This window comes from Hetaerina americana, unplaced genomic scaffold (assembly GCF_022747635.1).
Source record: "Hetaerina americana unplaced genomic scaffold, ioHetAmer1.1.p SCAF_4, whole genome shotgun sequence".
NCBI lineage: Eukaryota > Metazoa > Arthropoda > Insecta > Odonata > Calopterygidae > Hetaerina > Hetaerina americana.
Genome location: NW_027286985.1, coordinates 97884373 through 97909631, shown reverse-complemented (window position 1 = coordinate 97909631; position 25259 = coordinate 97884373). Strand labels below are relative to the sequence as shown.

The following is a 25259-nucleotide window of genomic DNA, read 5'->3' as shown; positions in this document are numbered from 1 at the left end:
ATTAATACAATAATAAGTATTAATAATTATGTGCACCTGGGATGGATAGTTTGGTAATGACCTAGTCTGCTAGACAAAAGGTAGAGGGTGTCAGCTCACTTGGGGGGGGGGGGGGGCCGAGTGGGGCAAGGGTGATGCACTACCTCTGGTGGTAGGCACTCTGGAGGCAAATCTATTGATTCCATTCTATCTTTGATCATTTGCATATTTCATTTTATCAAAAAAAAGTCATTCCTCCACAGGCAACCAACTGGAAATATTTTTCTCTTCCTTCGCGATTGAGTCGGGTGTGGGCCTTTCAACACTGCCTTTAAATCAACAAGGCGTCAAACTCTTCGCTTCTTTGTCTTATTCGTTCCACAGCTCCGATTTCATTTCTTGGAAACTGTAATGATCTTACTGCAGGTTCACTGACGGCAACCGTGATACAACCTCAACTTCCTCTAAATGATCACGTTTACTTTAAGAGTCAAAGGTGACTCATTTGGATCCCAAGGTCCTCATGAACCTACACCAGGGATGTCCAAAGGGCAAAAAAATAACGTATCATGCATTTTGATGCCTTTGCAGGATTTTCACACAACTAACCCATGAGAAAATAAAATGTGTTAGGAATGTTCAAACGGATTTATACCTTTAATATATATCATTAACTTTTCCAATTGTGGGGGCACGGGTATCTGTTGAAGCATATCAGAAATTGCCAAAATGATTTCCCATGGAACCCTACGATTCCGCGAAGTATAAATTGAGTTCAATGACAGAAACAGAATGCAATCTCAACGCAGTCCAGAGAAGGGGACTACTATGGACCCTACCCTTGGCTTATAGAGCTACAATAATGAGCCATGTCAGGCATTTTAATTCTCTTTGTACAGTTATCTTGTTTGCCAAAGCAATTTTACTTGATAGGATCATACTTATAAGTGGTATTTGAATACATACTTGGAATGGTCAAAAATTAAATACATCTGCATTGGGGAATCTCCAACTTCAATACCACCTTGCTTTCAATTCTTAACTTAAAGCTTTAATGGTGTTGGCATTTTATATTGAAGCAATTTACTTGAATCTCACTTAATTTTGAAAAAGAAAATATTTTTTTTTATTTAGGAAGTAACACTGGTCATTGTATGGCTAAAGCTGTATCAATACGCTAAGGAAATTCTTCGCTAAAATTGAAATACTTAATGAAGCTGGTTAGTATTTTTGATGCAGATATTTTTTTATTGCATACGCTTATTTACATTGCACTTGTAAATAATATGATTTTATTTTAAACTTAATTAAACCATTTCTTCCAGTCATATTATCAGTCATGTATGCAAGATATAATTATGATAATAATATATTATTACTCTTGATTCAATGCTATTTTGATATGATAAAGCCAGTTTCAAAGCTTTTAAATATTCAGGAGCCCATCGCTGTAACAATTCCTACATGAAGGCTGGATAAGTTACCTTAATTTTCTGTCTGTTTTCATGCTTCAAAATGTTTGGGTCAAAGTCATCTTCATTGTTCATAATTTCGACTTATGTGCGATATGAATAGTCTTCCTCAGGTATTACGACAATGCATAAATTAACTAACTCCAAGTCATACAGTGTATTCATTTCATAGCACGAATCTTTTCCTGGCAGACTGAGAATAAAAGCTCATACAGCACACCTTTCCGTCACTAGTGGTGCTTTCTATTGCACCATCATATTTAAATTCTTCCCTTGAACCATTTACATTACTGATTTCTCTCTCATATTTTTTAGGTATACTACCTTGATCAAAAATTTCCCGGAATTTATTCAGAAAATTAAAAAAACAAGTTTATTCATCTAAATCTATATTGTCCCCTTCAAAGTAATCCCCATCGACTGCAACACACTTATGCCAGCGCTTGATCCAATCCTCGAAACATTTTTTATATTCGGTTTTCGGTATGTCCATCAGTGCTTCCTGCGATTTTTCCATTACTTCCTCTCGGCTGCTAAAACGCGTTCCCCGTAATGGTTTTTTAACTCGATTGAACAGAAAGAAGTCACAGGGAGCCAAATCAGGTGAATTCGGTGGCTGTTGGATGGTATTTGTTGCATTTTTCGTCAAAAAATTACGAATAATGATAGCACTGTGCGACGGTGCATTATCATGGTGCAAAATCCACGAGTTTTCTGCCCACATTTCTGGTCTCTTTCGGCGAATTGCTTCACGCAAACGTCTCATAACGCCCAAATAATACTCTTTGTTTACTGTCTGGCCTTCTGGCAAAAATTCATGATGCACTACACCGTTGTAATCCATGAAAACCGTCAGCATTGCCTTCTTTTTTGACTGAAAACGACGTGGTTTTTTTGGTCTCGGCTCATTTGGTGAACGCCATTCACTTGCCTGATGTCTGGATTGCGTGTCGTACTCATAAACCCACGTCTCGTCTCCAGTAATGATCCTTTTGATGAATGTGGGATCGGATTCAGCCTCGCAAATCATGTCTTTTGCGACGTCAACACGGTCTCTTTTTTGCATGAAATTGAGGTCTTTCGGCACCAACTTTGCTGCTACACGACGGAAACCCAAATCATTAACCACAATGTCTTGGGCGGATCCATAGGCAATGTTCAAGTCCTCCGCTATTTCTCTGATGGTTAATTTGCGGTTATTGACCAACATTTCTTTTACTCTATCAATTTTTTTACCGACTTTCGATGTCGATGGTCTGCCACTGCGTTCATCATCTTCGATTGACTCACGACCACTTCTGAACCGCTCGTGCCACTGGTAAACGACCGTTTTTTTAGAGAATCGTTGCCGAAACACTTTTCCAACATTTCCAACGTCCGTGCGCCACTAAATCCGTTTTTTACGCAAAATTTAATACAAGTTCGTTGTTGCAAATTTAAATCCATTTCTGAAATTGTAAAAAATCGCCAACACACACAGAGATAGATGTACTCTTGGCTACGTAACTTTTGCAAATGTCAAGTTATGACACTAAGATTTAAAGGGAATATCAACAACAGATGTACCAATTTAACAAAAAAAAACAACTCAAATCGGAACGATGGGAGCGCCACACGGTGGTTATTCCGGGAACTTTTTGATCAAGGTAGTATATGTACAAAAAAAGTGAAAAAGTTTTGTATAAAGGTTAATGTACATGAGAAACTGTTTTAGAATGTGAACATTTGAAAAATTCCAGCACATACTGATAGAAATCGCAGGAAAATGAAATAATGCAAGTATGGTGTTCCACATGCCTTAGAAAAATAGGAAATTGTATGGGACATTTTAAATATGCTGTAAATAGCAGGAAAACATAAATTCCAATAATGAAAATAGAAGGTTTGATGGCAATTTGCTTCCTCCTAAAAGAAATGGATAGAATGCTATTTGCTCTTCGGCAGCTCATGAGTTAAAATAAGACTTAACCAAGAGCTTTTGTTTAAATATCACATGGTAAATACATCGTGAATCACTTGTGCAGCCTCTCAGAGAACTGCATGATTTCCCAAAAGTAGTGAAACATTCCAAAGAAACTGCGGGAGATGCCGCAACAGTAACTTTTAACGGAGTCATCCGCTAATGTGCATTTCAATGCACATTAGCGGATGACTCCGTTATATACTACTCCGGATTAGCGGATTTTATTAGCGGATGACTCCGTTATACGTTAGCGGATGACTCCGTTTGACCGGATATTGAGGGATCTGGGTTTTGAGTCCCAGTCAAGGCGAATGATTTTTACGCTCTGAAATTGTTGCATTGTAGTGAAACATTTTTTAATAAATACCAAAATTACCTTAAATGCTGAAACAGCCATGTTATAATTATCTCCAGAGGTTGCCCCAGCATACTTATGCAAAATAGAATACACAGATGAGGCAGCTTTCTCTATGTGGTTCTCCATTGAAGGCAAGTCCATTCGAACCATCAGTCTGAAACTACTCAGGGCTAATGTAGTTAACTGGAATAAAATCAAATCATATTCATGCTAATTGAAACTAAGTAATATAAAAAACTATCTAAATACTGATAAAACTTATTTAACTCAATGTGCCATATTTAAAAAGGGTATACATTAGCATAAGGTGAAAGATCAGCAACCAACTCTCGACTAAAATGAGTCACACATTGCATGTGTCATGATGCTTCCCTCCCCCTCCTTTGCATGCATTTCACGCTATCAGCAAATATGTACATAATGCAAAGAACTATAAACATTTCTTTTTTCCCCATCATTGGAAATGGGTTTTCTCATCAAAGGTTGACAAATTACATTACTTTGATGAATTAGACATTTAAGAAGTTTATAAAAGAGAATGTGCACACTAATTTTTAACATCTGATAGCTAATGATTCTCATGAAATTTTTCAAAAAAATAAGAAAAAAATATTCATTTCAACTTGAATAAAAATAGGGAACAAATAAAAAACAAAAATATGGAAAAAAAATACTCCAAAACATGATGGATTAAATTAACCTTATGCAAAATAATAAAATGATTTCATAGAATATGCAACTAAAACATTCCTGTTATTCATATTTGAATTAAAATGACTCATAATTAACTATATCTTTTATTAATTAACTAAAGCACTTGGCCGGATATCGAGGGATCTGGGTTCGAATCCTGGTCAAAGCGAATGATTTTCACACTCTGCAATTGTTTTCTGTAACTGTACCTGGAGAAGAATAGAAAGTATGTAATAACAAACATTTGGCACACAAACTATTAAGATTTGCAAGTGATGTTGATGATGTGTGTGAAGACTTAGAAGAGTGTGACCTATCCTCAGGAATATCACGCAATAGGATTGACTATAAGTGGAAAATGAACAATGGAAGAGATAGTAAAAGACCATGATCAAAAGCATTATAATCTCAATTGTTAGTTTCCATTAGCAAAGAGAAATATTTTTGTTTTTAGTTGGTCAGAGAAGAGAAAGGGAGGATACCCTAATATAAAGTGGATTATCCCTTCCTTAAAAACGTTGACTTTTTTGCTGGGTCTTTAAATTGACCCTCCGTCACTCTACAATTCCAAACCTTTTCAGTAAGACCAATGGCCTTTAAGATACATTTTGATTTTGTTCTCATTATGAAAACAATATAAGCACCACCATTAATTGCCCCTGAACATGGACAGACTCTAACAACATAATCTTGGGCAATGCGGAAAAGATGATAGGAGAAAATAAAAGGGGAATGATACAATATGGTTTGGAGTTGATTGTGAATATACTAGTCGGGAACTACATGTACCTTTATTATAGCTAAGACTTCACACCACGGAAGATGAGTTTACCATGACTTACTGTAGAAAATCAAAGTGAATTCATTTATTTATTCAAGTTGAAACACCTTCTATAAAATAATTAATGTATGGATATACTTAGGCTTGTGATTTTACAGGGTCAATGAACAAGTGAATTTTATGGATTGTGATAATTTCTGGTTCATTGACCATAAGGGCAGTGACTCTGAGTGATCTACTTGTAGTGCAAATTGCACTGATAAGCAAAATCCTAAAGAATGCACCTGAAAAGGGATGAGATATTGATGTGGGAAAGTTAGAAGAAATTCAAAAGAAGGCAGGAAAAGCAAATGCAGGTCAAGAGGCAATGGTCTGCAAAGAGGGGCATGGTCTGCGAAGACTGAGGTACAGGGAAGAGTGTTGGGTAGATGTGGTTATGTAGATGTAATTATGTTGGGTAGATTTAGAGGCAAGTTATGGATTAGGCATGTTGGACAGGATGAAGGGTGGCAGGGGGCACATGGATTTGAAAAACAGCTGCTTGCAATGCTGCATTTTGGGTACCCATTTAGAGTGGAGCTAAGGCATGTAGTACAGCTTTGGTATTAGATCATCAGAAGCCTATACCTATACCACCAAATTACTCTTGAAGACATTTCCATGCAATGGAATTAGGATATCATAAAGCAGTGCTTCAAAGAGGAAACATCCTAAGGAGATCCAAACTAAGCAGGTTCTAACAAATTTAATAAAATATTTCTATGAACAAAAAATAAAGAACTCAGTTCAAGGCACAAGATATTGAAGGTGATTCAGACACTAGAATTCATCTCTTGAAATACCTCTGCTTGACAAGACTCACACCATTTTAAGGAATTACCCTTCATAAAGCTTGCACAGACCAATGAAATTAATATTTTGCCAATTAGCCACATCATACTCAATCAAATTTACTTTCAAAATGAATTAGAATATTTTAATGGCCATCAGTTTCCCAATTTCCCAACTTTTGTGGTTAACTGTTCATAAAGGATGAAAAAAAACTTGACGATGAAAAAAAATAACCTGCGAGACTCACCTTGGCAGATTTCGATTCCAGGCACTCACATATGATAGGCACCAATGGTTCCAACATGGCCAGGTCCACTTCAAATGCTTCTTTCCCTGCTGCTACCACACACGTGTCTCCCCCCCTCCTCCAACGTATCTGCTCTTTCTTGAGCAGAGTGTGCAAGAGGTGCAGTCCAAACTCCAGCATTGCATGAGCATTTGCTTGCATGTCCCCTTGCCCCCTTAAACTTGATCCTGATGTTTTGTAGTGAGCCTTTCTTGGTTCCTTTGGGATGAGAAAGGGGTCTGGCGGGAGTTCCAATGGCATGCTAGCCTTGCCATGGGCACCGGCATAAGCCCCTGCAGTGCGTCGAGCTAACTGCCTCTCTTTTCGATTACCCTGAGCAGATGGCCACAACGCGGTTATGCTCTTGGACAAGAGGCCAAAGGAAAAGGCTAAGAGTGAAGCAGCAGAAAGAAATTTGTTTTCTATGAATCCTCTGACAATACGGGAAAGGCATTCCTTGGCAATTTTAACAACCTTGAAGGAATGAGTCTGATCCAAAATCTGTAAATAAGAAAAATAATACATAAATAATGCTGACTTGACATTAAGTAGCCAACTAGATCTTTTGTAACAAATTAACGATGAAGAAAACAACAATGTAACAATATGCTAATGAGCAAATTCTGTATGAACCCATGCATACATATTTTTGTTTTAATTCGATGATGAATATAGTGGACTTGACACTTTAAGTGGTTACTACATTCCGTTCAAGTATGTTTCCTTTGAAAGCATGTTCATTTCTTTACATCCTTATCCAAATCCATATTAATAATAATGGTCAACACATTTTGGTCACCTCTTTCATTAACTTTATGAAAGACTTACTTCAAAATTCTTTCATGAATAAATAATTCAAGGAAAAATATATGATAAAAGATATTTACTCACACAAAACTACCAAAATTACTCCAAAAGATATTACAATTTAGTGAAGAGTTGAAAATTCTTCATGCTAGTTGAAAAAATTGTTGCAATAGGTAATTAACCACTAATAATCACAAACAGACACATTTTACACACAGTCCTATTTTATGATGCAACCTCCAAGAGTTTTAAAATGAAGTTTGTTTAGAAAATTTAAATGTCTCATCAGAATTGCAAGAATATCAGGGAGAAATATTTTCTCAAAGGCAAATTTCAGCTGAACAAAAGCATGAATTTTTCCTAGGAGAGGACTAAATTCCTGACTTTAAATGCACGGGCCTAAAATATGCTTTTTTGTTTAATAATGCATGTTGTAATTGTATTGCAAGTATTGAAAAACCAATTCCTAAGAAAATTCCTGAAAACCCATCAACAACAAAAGAAACAGGCTTTCATAGGCATGGTTTGATGAATAATAAAACAAAATCCCACCAGCCATCATCCACCAACTTCATCTCAAAATCAAGCATACAACCTTTTGAAACAGCATAGGGATGGACATTTCACTAACCTACTCGCAACTCTTGTTCTTAACACAAGAGCTGCTTCATCATAATTAATATGCATGTTTTGTTTGAGAAGGATATGGAAAAATTTCAAACCTAGGGACATCTCATACCCAATTATTAACACTTGGAAACACAGGAGATTATATGACATGAACTTGATCCAACTCAGCTTTGATCTCTCTTAATATAAAGCATTTTTCATAGAAGTGTTAAATATCAAAACTAATTTTTTCCCATTTTCTAAATAATTAGAAGTTTGTTCCTTCAATAGACTATGAAAATGAAGCCATATGATGGCTTCCCTATGGAATTATTGAATTGCCCACATAGAATCACTTAAAATTCTACTACGTATAAAGAAAAACATAAAAATTAACTGCACATTTCCAAGTCATGTAACCAGATAAATGAGCTTGAATTACATTGTGGGCATAGTTTAATTTATTAGTAGTAGTTTTGAGGGGAGGCGACCGACAGCTAAGGTCATTTGCACCATAGGGGATGGACAGGAAAGGATGAAGGGTGGAGAGAAACCCGGCGTCGGCATTGGCCTAACCTTTACGAAAGGCGCCAAGGGGTCTGCAGTTTAACGACCCATCCGATGGACGGCGTACTCACTCAAAGTGCCCTCCACAAAGCACCTCAAGTAGAGATCAAGATACCTCTGAAAAATATTCAACACCGCCGGGATTTGAACCCGCACCCTCAGGGTGGGAAGCCAGTACGTTAGCCCCCGCACCATCTCGATCCCCGTTTAATTTATTGTTTCTAAAAGAATGCAAAGTCCTAAGCTTTTGCCAAGGGACCAGTCTTAAATACAAATTATACTATTTGAATTAACCTTGATCAACATGAAAAGGTTTTGATATCTTAATAAATGAGAGGCAAATTTGAAAAACAAATTGATAAAAATTATCATACCAAGATGAACTTACCTCTTTCAATGGCTGCACTAAATCTATGAGGCATGACTCTGATACAACTTTAGCAATTAAGTAAATTGTGTCATAACTCTTATGAGCACGTGCTTCATAAACCTTTCCAGTAATTTTTGTTATTTCTTTTTCTTCAGAAGTGTCTCCAAATAAATCAGCCTTGCAAATCTAGAAAAAATCAGAATAATACACTATAAATATAAATAAAATAAATTTCAGTACATTACTGCTAATCAGAGGGAACCAGTTTATAATTGGATTGTGAATAATCAAGAAAAACTTTCAACCATTATTTTGTTTTCCACCTTGATTTTCACAACTACTTTCACGGATGGGGGAAAATTAAGGCATGCATGCAAAATCAGTTTTACCATTCCCCCCTCATAGTATTCCCACAAATTTCATCCCTAAAGCAATTTATGTGCTTAAAACAATATAAAGCCATTTATTTTATCTATCACCATTATAAAGATAACTGTATCAAGTTTTTATTGAAATAGAAGAGAGCTTAACTTCAGAAAATGGCACTTATACAAAGTAATTTTCACTTGTGATTACCGATACTTTTGATAGGATTCACTATGCAAACTATTATTATTTATTTCTAAAATTAATTTTGATGTTAGAATTTAAAACACCCTAATGCATTGGGTTATGGATGCATTAGGCATTAGAGAGGGTACAAACCTCCATAAAGTCAAGTAGGCATTTGTCCATATCACCTTGCTCCATCACGGGCACCATGGCCACAAGAAGGGCATGCGCTGTGAAGGCCAGTACGTGGAAGGCATAACCCCTTCTAGGAAGGGAACACATGTCACGGACAATGACAGGCAAGTGACTGGCTCCAAGGGCCACTCCAATCTCTACCAGGGTCTCTCGGGCAACTCTCCTCACTGACTCGAGGCGACACATGAGAAATGCCAACACTTTCAGCAGTATTCTGTAAAATAAACAGGAGATATCAAGAGCATTCCAATAATCATGGGCAATGCTAAATTTAAGATACTGAATTAAGGTTTAAGATCATGTCCACAAAAGATGTACCCTCTGAAGTGTCAGGTACCAAGTGCTGAAATCTACACTAGCACGCTTAATGGTAATCCAAATCTAGTTCCTCTAACTTTTCTACCATCAAGCAAGCACTCAGCCCAGCCCAGTTCAACCCCAACTTCAGAAAATAAACCCAAACCATTTCCTTCTAACAAAAGCCTTCATCAACCCCCTCCTTAAAAAGGTTTATGATACAAACTTTATTGAGTCCTTAGAGCCACCAATAAAACTTATCTTCTTATATTCTCTGAGGCACATGGCCTCTGACATTTAGCATCAAACAAAGACATAATAGCAATGACGGCAGACAAAGGGCCATCAATCTTCATGCAAAACAAAAAAGACGACATTGCTGGGCCATTGCACCAATTTAACAAACCCTCTTGTTATGCCCCTCTATTCCAAAACCCTGATGCACCATACCAGAAGGATTTCCTCTCTTTCCTAACTAAATTTGGACCCAAAGAAGGTCTCTCACCATCAGACATCCATTCTATCCTGTCCTAGTCCCAAGATCCCCCCTCCCCTCACTTCTACTTGAAACCCAAAATAAAAAAAACAAATAACGCCATATTGCTTCCAGCATCATCACACCCACCATATGAATTTCTGCATTAAGTGACAACTACTTGCAACCTAAAGCCAACTCCCCACTATTATATCATAGATTAACACCACTTCCTCCACCGTCTCTCAAATATTATCTCTCCTTACGAGCCACACCACACACCCCCTCTACAGATTATCTCATCCAACTTACTCGTCCGCACCAATATTCAGAAAATACGGGAATGGGTACAAGCATGGCTCCTAAATACATTATTCTTTTCATGGGCAACCTTGAGCGCACCTTTCTCGAATGCCAAACCCTCAAACCACACTTCTGGGCTTGTCACATTGAGGACACTGGACACAGGATCGTACATTGAGGACATCTTCCTCCTTTGGTCCCAATGATACATCACTTAGTCCTCCATCTCCTCTCTTAACTCCTCCTCCGTATCTTTCAATTCATATAAATCTGACCAAACTATTAATTTCTTTAATATCCACATATACCTCCATTATCATAAATTTAACACCTCAATCCACATTAAACCAACCAACAACACCTACACTCGCAACAGTTATTGCATACAAAATCCTCTTTAATATTTTTCACTGTCAGCCCATGACCTCCATTTCTGTCACAACATCCTCTCCCAACATAAATACATGGGACCACCAACACGATTCCATCATGGAATGTGAATACCCAGAAAACCTACTCACTAATAAAATCCTCCAACCTTCAGCCCAGTACGCTCCCTGTCCCAAAACAACCGCACAAAATGTGCAAAACTAATAAACACTTTCTTCCTCGGACCCAACATTTTCCATCTTGTCTCATTTTAACTTCCTTCGAGTATGTGCAACATCTTCAAAATCAAAAGACCACTGCCTCCATCTCTTCTCTGCCCCTCTCTGTACATATTTACCCCTTTGCCACCTACACTTTAAAAAACATTACATGCCGGCTCTCCTGTGTCCTGCCTTCCATGTGGATGAGTGCACTACCACCCTTCCCCTCAGCATGAACAACCACTATTCAACTAAATCTCCAGCCTTTCTTAATTAATTGATCCCGCAAACATCATAGAAGTAGGAATGCATGAGATGACCCACTCATGGATGCTTGAATCTTTTCAACCTGCCTGGCTTACTTATCACTCACTTATCTGACTTATTATTACTGATCACTCACTTAAACAACCCAATTGCAATTGCTCACCATCTTGTCTGTTCACCCTTGCCTCTCACCTCCCCCTCCCGTCCAAACACATATTCTCTCTGCTCAGCCTAAGAACGGCATTTGGCATGAAGATGATGGCTCACTGATTCCTGCATCTTTGTTTGCATGCCTAACATGAATCTAAGAATTCGCACTTCCCCATGTCTACTACCAATCTCTACTGCAATCACAATTTCTTAATGATGGAGGTATTGAAGTAAATACTAAAAAACTATAAAAATGAAATAAACACCAGAAAGAGTGTCAAGCTCAATAAATGGATTGATAATAAATATAACCAATAAAACCACAAATTATACCTTATTATTTTCTACAGGGCCTCTACACTCTGCATGAGGATCAATTTCCTAACCCTCAATGGGAATCTATTGGAAATCCAGAGCAGGCACTACAGTGAGTCGTTCAATATTTCCTTAGAAAAGCCAAAAGATTGTCCTCATAGTATTAGAAAGGGTCCAATTTGAGTAAGCCTCATCTCTTAATAGACTGCTTCTAAAGTTTAAGCTATATCCATCATGTGATTTAACTTTCAAGGTGTAATGAAGCAACAAACTTTTTTTATTTAGCAAAATAAAAAATAATGAATTTCGTGCAGTTTTTGAACATTTCTATTTAACACGCTTAAAATTGAAAGAGATCAAAGCCTGAAGACTTGGATGAAGTTCATGACTCATCTGCTACTGTGTTTGCAACTGTTTACAATTGGGTTGATGAGTTTAAATGTGGCCGTACATAAAAAATTATGTCAACATTGTTTGGGGCATCCAAGGAAGTGACTTCCTCTGAAATAATTGACGTAATCCACAATATGGTTTCGAGCAATCAATATATCAAAGTTTGAGAAATAGTTGACGCAACAGGCATAATACAAAGGCACAAATTTACAATTTTGCACAATGTTTGGACGTGAAAAAAATCTCAGGGTTTCTAAAGGTGACCTGACTTTGAGGAATGCGAAGATGGTGAAATTGGCAGACAAGATGATGGCCCCAGTTTTTGGGATGCATGCAGAATCATCTACACTGATTAATTATAAAAAGGACAAATGAAAAGTGGAGGGTAATATGCATCACTTCTGCAACGTTTGGGCGATAAATCAAGAAAATTGTCCTCATTTGGCAAAGGTAAAAGAATTCTCTTTCATCAAGACAAAGCACAAGTACACGCCTGCGTAGTTGCGGTGGTGAATATTATAGAATTAACAATCAAATAATTACAAAATTTGCTATTCACCAGATATGATCCCCAGTAAGTTTCTTTTATTTCCAAACTTGAAAAAAATGGCAACAGAGAACAATTCACCTTGAATGAGGAGACCATCGTCAAAACAATGCCAATTTTGAAGACCTTATGCAATCCTACATTTTGGATGGCTTTAAAAAGTTAGAGTAACGCTGGGAAAAGTGAATCGGACTAAAAGGAGCTATAAAGAAAATATCTACTCAATATAATTAGTATTTCTACGTTTTCCTAAGGACTTACCAAAGGACCCATGTATTGTACAGGAAGTGATGGCAAAATGACTTTAATATAGAGTATAACTAACTCTGACATCATTATGTAAAATTTTAGACATAAAATATTTAAAATGTTTCTATACATGGTAAAGCATGTAATTTCATGTTACCCAGAGAGATTTTGGTCCAAAAAGTCCAAGGGCAACCTCTGTAACATCTTGACAGCAGCCAGTGCTATTGGAACCCTAATGACCAGAGTCTCTTCTTCGCCCTTGGTTCCCTTGTCTCTGCTCTTGGCATCTTTCTTGGCAACAGCCGTGCCAATGGCCCCACCAGCAAGCCTATTCAACTTGTGGCTGCTATCACGTTCTGTAGGTGCAACAAGGATTGCGTGCAAGCGGGGCAGCAACACTGTTGAGAGGGCCACTCTTGCTCTCCTCGCTGCAGATGGTGGAAGTAGCACATCCTGGGACCAGGCTGGGACTGCAAGTTTATCATCACATTTTAATAGTGCAGCATATAATTATCCAAGTATGCAAAATTTAACTATTTACACATTTCAAAACATTTAAATTATGTCAGATTACTAACACAGTGTGCCATATACCTTTAATGCAGAACATAGGCCTGTTGCAGCCAAAATTCAATTGATAATTGATACATAATACTCTCATATTGAAACATAAATGAATTCATTAGACAAGAAAAGCCAAATGCTTTCTCATTGCTTTGGTTTTAAACAGCAGCTTACACAAATAAAAACATTTAAAGGTCACTACAAAGAAAAATTTCTCCCTTAGCTTCAATCAATACTATATATGCAGAAGAAATAATGATATTGTAATCACACATAACTTTGCATGTAATATTAATGATCATTTTTCAGTGCACTTCCTTTCTGAAGTAGTCCAACAGATTTTTCTGCAGTCTAGGATAGAGGCCCTTCATCTGATATCACCAACATTTAGTCTTCAGCTCTCATAAAATATCTTCTATCTTTGAATTTATATATTCTCAGTTTCCTTTTGGTTTACCAAATCTAGGTAAAGGCAAGAACCAAATTTACCATTTTCAATGCAATAAACACAAGTGGTTTTCCAAATAATTTTACAGCTGTTATATAAACATAACTATCAGAGTTGATATGCAAGTCAAAGACCTATCAATGTACCTTCAATGACTTCATTTTTCTCAGTAGCCGACAAGTCATCTTCTACTTCCTCCGTCCCAATGACCATCTCACTTTGCCCGACCTCTTCCTCAACCCCAACTTTGGCTTCATAAGTGGATTCATCCACTGTTTCAGCAGCACCACCCTCTGATTCACTTGTTGGCTGAGTTGACTCATCAATGGCTGCCTCTGCACTTTCCATGTCCATTGGTTCTACGTCTTCCTTGCCAGCTCGTGACAGATTGAAGTGGAAGTTATTTAAAATTGCCACTATTAAGCGAATAGGCTGTCGGCCAAACTCAGTGGTTCCTTTTTGCAGCTGCCCAAGCTGATGTTTCAGAATTGCCTGATATTGATGCCATGGCAAACAGTGGCAAGCAGCTCCAACAGCCTTTGAACAAGAAAATTTGAATTAAACAAGTGGGGTCGGTTTAAAATATTATAATTTCAACTCAGAAACAGTCTTGACTAGTTGCTAAGGAGAGTCATAATAAAAAGATATGATAATCTGTTTAAAAATAACATTTTCAAAACTTTCTGACCTAGCCCATGTTAAGCTAAATTGAATCTTTTCGGTTATAATAAATATGTAATTTTGACATCCAAGCTCAAGCTGGACTGCATATATGAATGCATAAGCCAAGCACAATGGCTAAATCTGGGATGGAATAGTGCTGGAAAACTATCTGAAATGTTAACCAGACCACTTCACATCATTGATTAATTGAATATAAAGCTCCACACCAGTCTTATGTTCATTGTATGATGCACATATTGACATGTTGGCTATCCCATGTCTATCACCTTAATTCCTGCAGTTTTCCAGGTTCTGCTAGAAGGGCAGAATCTGGGCGTAATCACACTCTGTGGCATTTTAGCTCATAGAGTATTATTTTCCCTTTTAAATCAGATTTACAATGAAAATGTAACATTATAGACAATAAAAACTCAAAAATCCAAGGTTTAGATGGAGGAAAACCAACTGAGATGGGAATTGAACACAAGACCTAGAGGTATGCAGGTGATGGATGATGTTGCCTCACCATCACCACTGGGGCTGACAATAATGCACTCATTATTACAGTGGTTCCTTTGAAATGGTTGCCACTCATTCCTTGACTCCCACTCCTGACTTCATCCCAGTTTTTTCCTTGGATTTCTGATTAGATAAGAGGTCAGAACAAAAAGTTACAGGACTTTATGAATTATGCAGCAACCAGTCACCAAATTTGGTTTGGTTGCATTATTTAGAAGAGAACCTCCTCACCAGTGATTTTCTTTTTTAGGATTGTACTTACATCAACCTGTTTGTAGTTACAATTTTAATTACGAAAGCATACTTTCATGTTTAGCAATTTGAGATAAATCTGATGAAGAGCATATTCAACGGAACCACTGGATACATGGCAACAGTAATTATTAACCGAGTCATCCCCTTATGCGCTTTACAATGAAACAAATTTTAAAGTGTAAAAATCAATGGCTTAGACCAGGATCAAAGCAAGATCCTGGTCAAGGAAAATGATTTTTACACTTTTAAAAATTGTAGCATTAGAAGAGCTAATTGCTAACATTGAGTTTGCTTGATGAAGTTGGAGAAATATAACACAGAATCTTTTGAAATGCCACAAATTGCTTACAGGGATGAATAAAGATGACCATTGTACTCGAAGACCAAGAAAATCAACCGGTCAAGATCATGTTGCATGAGTAGAAGATTTTGTTGCAAAATCATTGATAAATCACTGAAGAAATGGTTCATTGGGGCAAGACTTCATTCTAATTTCATTACCTCAAAGTCTTGAGACGATTACAGTAGTGTCCTAAGGAAGATATCTGAACTTCGGCAGAGCATTGAGCATTAAACTGCATTAATTCACCGGCTCATTCAACTTCTGTAATTTTAAAATTGTGCACCAAAATTAGGAAGTCAGTCTATCCTTAGTCCCCATAACTAATTTGCTCCAAGCTGACTTTGGTGGTTCAAATCCCCTCACAAGGGATGAAAACTTGACATGGAGATGAAAATAAAAGATAAATTGCTGAAGGCACTAAATCAGATTCTGTAAACTGTAAGTTCTATATGCTTCCGGTAATTAAAGTACCATTGGGAAAAGTGTGTCACTTGACATGAGTAGGACTTAGAAGAGGATAATACTATCAAGTGTCATATTTCTCAACAAATTCATACAAAAATCATTCTGGGAATTTTTACCGAGACCTCAAACTTGTAGTGACTCATTCTTCATCACCAAACATGCCACTGTCATCACCAACATTAGTGCCACTGATTCTGGTTTTTGCCTGGGCCTCTCATGAGCAATGCCCTATAGTTAACAAGAACTACTGCACAACCACAAGGAACACAGTCCTAATCAAAGATTTCAAATTCACATATGATAGTCCTCAGTAATACAAAACAATCAGCCCTTTCTCTGATCTATTTCAAATTCCAATAACTGAGTGACCACTCTGCTTTCAAAAAACAAAATTCTAGTTTAACAGTATATGCATGCATGAAATATTTTGGAGAGCAGAAAAAATAAATTGCACTTACTTCAATGGCTGCATCCACTAAGCTGTTGTTCTTTGCATATCGCAAATTGAAAAGATAGTGAAAACTAAGTGGGAGTATTATATTTGTGAGTGTCTGTGGTCCCATGGGCTTCTGGCTCTCCTTGGCATCTTGAACAAACCTGAAAGTTAATGTCATTACTACTGTGAGAATGAACATGAACACTTCATTGTGATCATGAATTGTAAACCACATGAAATACCTCATCAATGCCCTTCCTCTTCTGTGTAGCTGCAAATGCCTCATATTTTCAAAGAAATCTACCTCAGCATCTTGAGATGATAGACGGGAAAGATCCCTCAACACTGGATGCAAAGTGGAGCACTGATGAACCTAAAAAGGAGTGATTTCATAGAATATATTTTCAGAGTAAAAGGAAAACTATGTATTTTAAAGTATATTCAAAGAAATTATTATGTAATAAAGGAAAAAGAAAATTCATTGAAACATATGGGAGTTTAAATATGTAATATCCAAAGGAATGAAGTCACTCTAATTTAATTCTCCTCTGCTTATATAGTTAAGTATGAAGAGCTCTAATATCCTTTCTGGACAGAGGGTGTGTCATATCCAGCCACCCCATAATGTGTTCGTTGACCTTCTGTGATTTTATTCATGTAATATACAAGGAATACATAACTTAATGCTTAAATCCTAATGAAGGCTTGACATGAGATTTATTGCATCCCATCACAAGTTATATACATCATTAACAGCTATGAGAACAAATTTGTGAAAACCAAGCATAATCACCACATTCAAGTTACACTTCTTTCAACTAATCCTTCATTCCATTCCTAGAATGGTGGCGGTTCTTGGATCTAAACCAAGAGAACATTTAATTGGAGAATTAAATAAAAGTATGCCTTCAAACAAAAGTTTATATTTTTTTGATCACAATATACCATAGACACAATTGGTGAACTATGTAATTTCAGGTAACATAAATATTTGGCTGCAATGCTTTCTTAGGGGTCAGACTCAGGTTGTGTCCTTTAGGTCCGCTATATTTTAATGCTGTAATGTCGGACAAATTTTATTCATTGGATGTTCGCATCCCAATTGGAGTTGAAGTTTAATTGGGGGCAGTTGAAAACAATTATTCAAGAACTTATATATTCTTACCCTATCATGCATTTATATTTTTATTATATCCTATAGGCAAGACAAATTAGTCAAAATAATGTTGAATAAAGATGCCCATGATTACAATACTCATTAGAGAGCTGATCATAGGATTATGATGAATAATTTACTAACACACTACAAACACTCAAAATATGCTGCAACCTAGTTTTTTAATAAACTGTGTTTCTTGGTTAGGAGAGGCAAGTTAGGTCCGACATTAGGTACAATTGTATAGGCTGCATCCATCCAGAGGAATAGATAACAAATCATCAACTACTAATTGCAGCACTGTACCTCATTAGCCAAGGTGTGCTCTTTGAGTGCATCACTGTCTATAATACTAAAAACAGATCCTTACTGATTTAGTTCTACGTAGAGATCTTTGCTAAAGCAGTTTTCCATGGTAGTAAATAAGGTTGAACATCGTCTGTGCACGTTGTGGAGATCTCTCACTAATCACCTTTTCATTTTTACAGGTGATTTCAAAGTGGAAATGCAATCAAATAGTGATTGTCGCAATGAATTTAACAAACTGGAATCCTATAATTTAGCTGTCATGTGCATGTCTCAGGTGTACCACAAGTTACTCATGTATTTTACTTAACATTATATGGCAAACCTTTACTAAACTCGACCTAGCTAATCCCACTCCCACATTATCTGGATAGAGTAGACCCTTAGAGTTTAGTTGGCTTATTACAGAGTCTCCAAAATCTACATTAAATAAGGATTAACTAATAATAATGATTTCTTTAGAGTTCTTCCCACTTAAGGTCCAAACCACAGCATTTTTTCTCAAAACTATGTTAGCATTTTGTCTGTTTGATATAAGGTCTGAGTCCTCAAGTGGCATCAGAACATTCTGCATCATAATTTTATTATTTCTCCCCTTGATGTGTCAGGCCTCGGCCTTCAACACATGCCAATTTATGATGACAATCCCACTGCTAAGGAGAATCTACAACCACCAACACAGAAAAATGCCATAATTATGAAATAGCTGAGATAGCAGAGTAAGAAATGTAAGGTAATCATTTGCATAAGTAGAGCAACTAGGATAGTTTTTGGTGGACTATGGCACTAATGACCTCAGCATGTCAAAGCCTGTTGATTAATTTTGCTTATTTTATTCAGCCAAAAGCCTTTTTTGAAAACTAATAAACATATATATATACATCCTGGTTACATTCTTTTTATTCCTTTCAACTTGAGACCTCATTACTGCTATGGCAAAATAAGTGTCTCCCCCTAACCATACCCATGTGATACAATAAGTGGGTTTAACAGGGATATTATGGATCTTTTGGTTCAAATTTTCAAGTAGAATTAGCATCATCTTGGAATAATTCTGGTTGGAAATCTTGTAGGCACTTGTGAGACCTACCTTTTCAATTCCACAAGGCATTTAAAACTGAATATAGAATAAACACCTACTGATCTTTGCTGGCAAAATTTATTAGAATGGTCAGGATGTGTCCCTCAGAATTTTTATCTTAGATTTCGAGTGATAACTGCACAGTAAATAGACCAAAATTGTTACAGCTCATCGCAAATGAAGAAATCACAAAAAGACCCCTGAAAAAAAAATGGATCCAACTTATCTAGGTTTTTTGTGGATATTAGACAAATGCAAATGCATAATTGCCAGAACCACACATTTACTCTGATATTGGATCACTGACATCGACTGAAAGGAGAGGAGAAATCCAATAACCATTCTTCTGAATGTTTATGGCGTACTTTTTTTATATTTATAAAACTTATGGCCTACTCAGGGATGTAAAGAACACATTCCAGATGAGATAATTCCTTTCAGATCCCAGAGTAAGCCTTGAAAATCTTATACTTTAACATATTTGATATTGTTAAATCTAAAATGTGATGTGAAATAATAAACATTTTAAATACACATGCAATTACCAGTGCTCCCAAAGTACCAATGGTATCATGATGCATGGAATCAGTACATTTTCGATCCTTCAGCGCTTTTGCTATGAGTGCCAGGACTGTTTCCCCCAGCACCAAATTCCTGCAGTGACGATTGGAAGATGAAGAGATGGCAAGGAATGGCGCCAGTGTTTGCAGGCAATGCCCAGCGCTTTCTCTTAGAGATAAATCCTTCTCCTGTAACATGTGCAGTATAATCACTTAAACTGTACCACAAAGGTAACATTAGCACAAGACATAGACAAGTATAAAAAGTTAGCAATGGAGAAATATGAGCCAAAAATTTACTTTTGAAATCAACAATCAACTTTTCAAACATAATAAACAAAAAAAAGCTCTGAAGATTTATTCAGACATCAGAATAAATATTACGACGATTCACACCCAACAGGATATAAATCTATTAAATAATGACAAAATATTAAATTGTAAATCTGGTGGATGAAATCTTTCATTTACCACAAAAATATATCATTCACCACTTCACAATATTTACTCAAACCATTCCAATTTCAGAGATGACATTCTCTTATGTCTTAATTTCAGTTAAAATCACTTGCATGCTTCCCGCATTTGAAAAAGCCTTGAGCAACTGTAACAAAGTCTAAAGTAATGACAGGAGAGTTATACTTCCTATTAGTAATTGGAATAGTAATGATCTCAGAATGTACATTGTCGGCTATTCTAAGAAACAAATCCACAGTTATATGTTTTATTTTAGCAACAGCAAAGCAAGAACCTCATTGAATAGTACAAGTACACTTGCCCTATTGTCATATGAAATCAAGATCAATATTCAAGGAAACCAAAAGCCAACAGTATTAATCCAAATTCCAATTGAAATACTGAAACCTACACACAAACAAAAACTTTAAAGAAGAGAATTCAATCTTAGAAAAGCAACATCCTTAGTTGACATTACACCGCAATAAATTTCATATAAACAGGTAACATTGCCAAGAACCATTATTAGGAAGTAGGACAATTTTACAATTAAAAAAGCTTTAAAAAGGACCCAAAGAAAATGGCTTACATTCCGAATAACGTAGAATGAATTGTGAATGACAAGAATACCAAGAATGAGAGGAAATTTCTCATTTTGACTCTCTCTCATTCTTTTCAATTCTTTATACGTGTCCAAGCGCTGAGCATAGTCAGGTTCCTCAAGTCTCACAGGGTCCCAGGAATTGAGGGATTTTACTATTCTTGCTGTATTCTTTAAATCTTCCTGCAAAGACATCCTCTCCACATCCTCGTCACCACCTGACCAAATGAAAAAAGATAATGCCAATACTTCACATAAAATTCAAGCATTACATAAATGAAGACACCACAGCTGCACTGAAATTACATAATTGATTAACAATATTCATTTGATAGTAGAGCATAAAATTGTCCCCCATTCACATTCCACATTCAAAACTGAATTACTATTGTCCAAGTATTGATATGTTTATGAACATGGAAACTAGAGGTTACAATGTCATCAACTTCCCAATTTATTATTATTTCTGCAACAAAGATGTTTTAAGGGGTAAGAGGGATAGTTCCCTTGCACTCAGCTGATTCTAGTTTATCCGATGTATTAAAAAAAATAACCTTATGAGTAAAGTGTTCATCAATTTGACACCCAATGTTCATGTCACCAAAGTGTTCACAGTTACATCATGTAGCAGCACAAAACTGTGTATTACACAACCATCAAACACAACACTTAATGAAAAACCAATTGTTTCTTCTCACAAGATTCAAATGATCTCTGTTCATTTGCATTAAAAATGTTCCACCATTTTATTTATCCCATCTCATTAACTATTGGAAAATTGAAAAATTCCTGCCACCTGTAAATTCAGGTCGCATTCCCTGCCTTTCACAGTCCTCTTGGGGGGTAGAGTGCTTTCTCATCTACATCTACATAATATCCCGCAAGCCGCCGCAAGGGCGTATGGCAGGGGGTATTAGGTCACCAACCGTAAAAAGGAACAATACCACATGCAAAACAACAACGTGAAAATTTACACCCACAGCAGCGCACACACTCATGCAAAAATCCCTTCATCCAACACTCATGCAAACACATATACCGCAAAACAACAAAAAAAAACTGCACCCAAGGATGCAGCACGAAAGCCATCCTACAACACGCAAGAATGTGAAACATCACTACCACATGAACATGCACCACAAAACACTCTACCCCCCGAAGATTCTGTAAAAGGCAGGGAATGCAACCCAACGTTGCAGGTAACAGGAATTTCCCCCGTGGAGAGGGACGAGGGATTGAAAGGGAGATTTAAAAACAGATGAACAGAACACGAATGAGGTCATTCGGAAAGAATGGGTTATTATAACAAAACACATGAGGTAAGTGGAAGAGCATGCATTTAAGTAGAACTAATTATTTTTCAGATGCTGAGGGCGGCGAGTGGAATTTTTGCTATCTATAACCCTGCAGTTGCTATCCCGTATTGTCCGTGGGAAGGAGGAGTCCTTGAGTCGGCTAGTTCTGGCATCTATTTCCCGAATTTTATATGCATGATCCAAGGGACCAATGTGTGCAGGAGTACATATAATTTGCGAGACCTCGGGTTTGTGTTCAATGTTCATGTGGTGGTGGAGTTTCGCATTCTTGCTAGTTGTGTCCTGGCTTGCGTGTTGTTGGATGGCTTTCGTGCTGAATCCTGGGGTGCAGTTGTTTGTTGGTTTATGGTATATAAGTTTGCATGAGCGTTGAATGAAGGGATTTTTGCATGAAAGTGTGCTGCTAAGGGTGTAATTTTCCATGTTGTTTTTTTGCTTTTGGTATTGTTCCTTTTTACAGTTGGTGACTTAACACCCCCTGCCACACCCTATTGCGGCGGTTTGTGGGGCATTATGTAGATGTGAACTATCTGTTTCATCACTAATTACTAATACTTTACTTATCAATATTTTCAATGGCTTATAAAATTTCAAGAGGACTTTGGAAATTTCACATACACACAAATACTACAGGAGATTATTGCAATCCACCATTTAGAATTGAGTCGCTTCAGAGATAAGGCACAACTGCAGATGAATCAAAACCGGTAAGATTTAGAATATAATATCTATTTACCAAAATCATGGAATAGCCTTCCATGCGTTGTGAACATGCGTGTAAACTCATGTTCACAATGCATGCATAATACAAACCCTCTCATCTTTCCCAGCTTTTGGGTATACATATTTGCATTCAGAAATTTTCAATTTAGCTGAAGATATTACACTGTAACATAACCTACATAGTAAAAAAAAGTCCATGTAAAAATGCAAAGTGTCTCCTTTCATCATAAAATGAAGGTCACCCATGTCTCTTTCTGGACAATTGTGTCTGCACTGCATTGCAGTTATTAAATGACCTTATGGAGAGCATATCGATGCTTTTCTGCCTCAATCCTGAGATCGCCACATTCACCGTAAGAACACTTAACATTTTTATTATTGAGAAATATTACTCACCAATGACAGATAATGTTACTGAGTGCTCACTCCTGGAAGCCACAGTGTCCAATATTTCACAAAGGCATGATCTTGCAGAACGACCATCTACAGTGCTGAACAAAGGTGCTATTGCCCTAGGTGGATACAAAGAGAGACACATGTTAAGGGATAAACCAATACTAGATTAGGGGGCCCAGGGACCTTCCAAGTTTAAAAGTCATTTCTGGATTTTATCATTGAAGTAGAAGTGGAAGTCAACCTGTATAAAGGTCCTTAGGTGAGTTTAGCAATTTTGCACAATGAATTGAAAAATTCATTACACCATGATACAAAATCCATATCTGAATAGGAATTAATGCCTACAACTTTCTTTTCTCAAGAAAGTTCACTGTCTACATTCGAGTTTAATTTTTAACAGTTAAATTTTATAAAAATAAAATGACCATTATTTTTCCTGTGATTAATTTTTGATCGATATTGGTCTATTTCATTCTTATATGATATTAATGTTGGTATGCTAACCACAATCTATAGGAAATTTTCCTTCATTAACTCCAACAGATTCCTACATATTTGAAAAAATTGCCAAATAAGTATGTTAGCAAAAGGCACTTCTAAAGTAAATAATATTCACATTAAGAAAAGCAATTCAAAGAAAATAATGCTATGTTTGTACTTGGGATGCAAAGGTGATGAGTGCAACTTCTACCAACAACATTACAGGTCTCCTCAAATATCATCCTGTCACCCGTAGGCACACCACACTTCTTAAGTGCAAAAACATGTCCACACTCTACATTACAGTAACAAGTTTAGCGAAGTACTATTGGCCATGTCTGGCTATCGTAGGTGAGCTAATTGTTCAAAATGTGGGGGGGGGAAGGGTGTGAAGAAGTAGGAAAAATGGCCGTGAGCCTATTCTGCATGTGCAATCATCACATTTTCACATCAACGAAAACATAGAAACATTGGAGTGTTACTTTAACTTTAAATGCTGAGACCTGTTATTGAATGACATAGTTTTTCACAAATAGTGAGTCATTCTTATGCTGACATTTCATGGCTAAAAAACAATGCAGATTCTTCTACAATATAGAATTAAAGCTAAGTGATTACATTTGCAAGAGAACACAAGAAAGGCAGCAGAGAGGAATTTCTCATCTCCACCAACTGAAAATATGATAAGTAGCAAAGACAGGGAGATGAACTACAAAAAGCTATGTGTAGTAAACACAACCTGTGACATGGAACTGCAACATGGTCGAAACTGGAGGAAGAATTAAAAACTTGGATAATAAGACCACGGAAGACGGAGATTTTCAGTTTCCACAAACATGACTCTTCACTAAGTAAGAGTGATTGCTACCAACAGAGAAATCACTTACTTAAAGAATCAACATCATGGTGCTTTAAATTCATAAAGAGTGACAACCTATATACGAGGACTAAAACCAAAATAGCACATAAGGTTCCAAAGGAATATGTAGACAAGATTATTGTACATAAAACGTTAACCTTAATAAAACAAACTTTGAACATGTCTTTCTCACCTTAATAAAGTCCTTGCAACATCACTACTTTCCAAAATTAGGCATACCTTAAGAATTTGCCAGGATTAGGCACATTATGAATCAGATTGTTGGCAGTTGTCAACAACTGGCACATTTGTTCTCCAGTGGTTCCATATGAAGCTTTGTGGGTTGCAACTGGAAGGATGAGTGCAATCAAGGATTCACTATCTTCTGGTGACCACACCAGCTCCGATAACAATGAGAGGACTCTCAGGTCTCTCGGAGACAGGGAGCCACCCTTCTTCACAGCTGTGAAACGTTGAGTCAGGACTCGAAGAATGCAAGGAACATGAGGCAGGATCAACTTGCTTCCAAAGTTCATCCCTTGAGAAACTTGAGAGGGAAGAAACCAGGAGAATAATATTAATT

At 36.8% G+C, this 25259-nt stretch overlaps 1 protein-coding gene across 1 annotated transcript in view; it reads right to left on the bottom strand.

Annotated features, from left to right (window-relative positions):
- LOC139691848 (small subunit processome component 20 homolog) overlaps positions 1-25259 on the bottom strand; it is a 71006-nt gene that overhangs the window by 15226 nt on the left and 30521 nt on the right. The window contains exons 18-29 of the mRNA XM_071589757.1: positions 24917-25223; positions 23338-23453; positions 20891-21120; positions 19831-20034; positions 16985-17115; positions 16765-16903; positions 14208-14598; positions 13207-13519; positions 9422-9677; positions 8735-8902; positions 6325-6864; positions 3791-3955 (exon numbers count right to left, since the gene is read on the bottom strand). Coding sequence (XP_071445858.1) covers positions 3791-3955; positions 6325-6864; positions 8735-8902; positions 9422-9677; positions 13207-13519; positions 14208-14598; positions 16765-16903; positions 16985-17115; positions 19831-20034; positions 20891-21120; positions 23338-23453; positions 24917-25223 — 2960 coding nt within the window. The remainder of the gene's footprint in view (positions 1-3790; positions 3956-6324; positions 6865-8734; positions 8903-9421; positions 9678-13206; positions 13520-14207; positions 14599-16764; positions 16904-16984; positions 17116-19830; positions 20035-20890; positions 21121-23337; positions 23454-24916; positions 25224-25259) is intronic.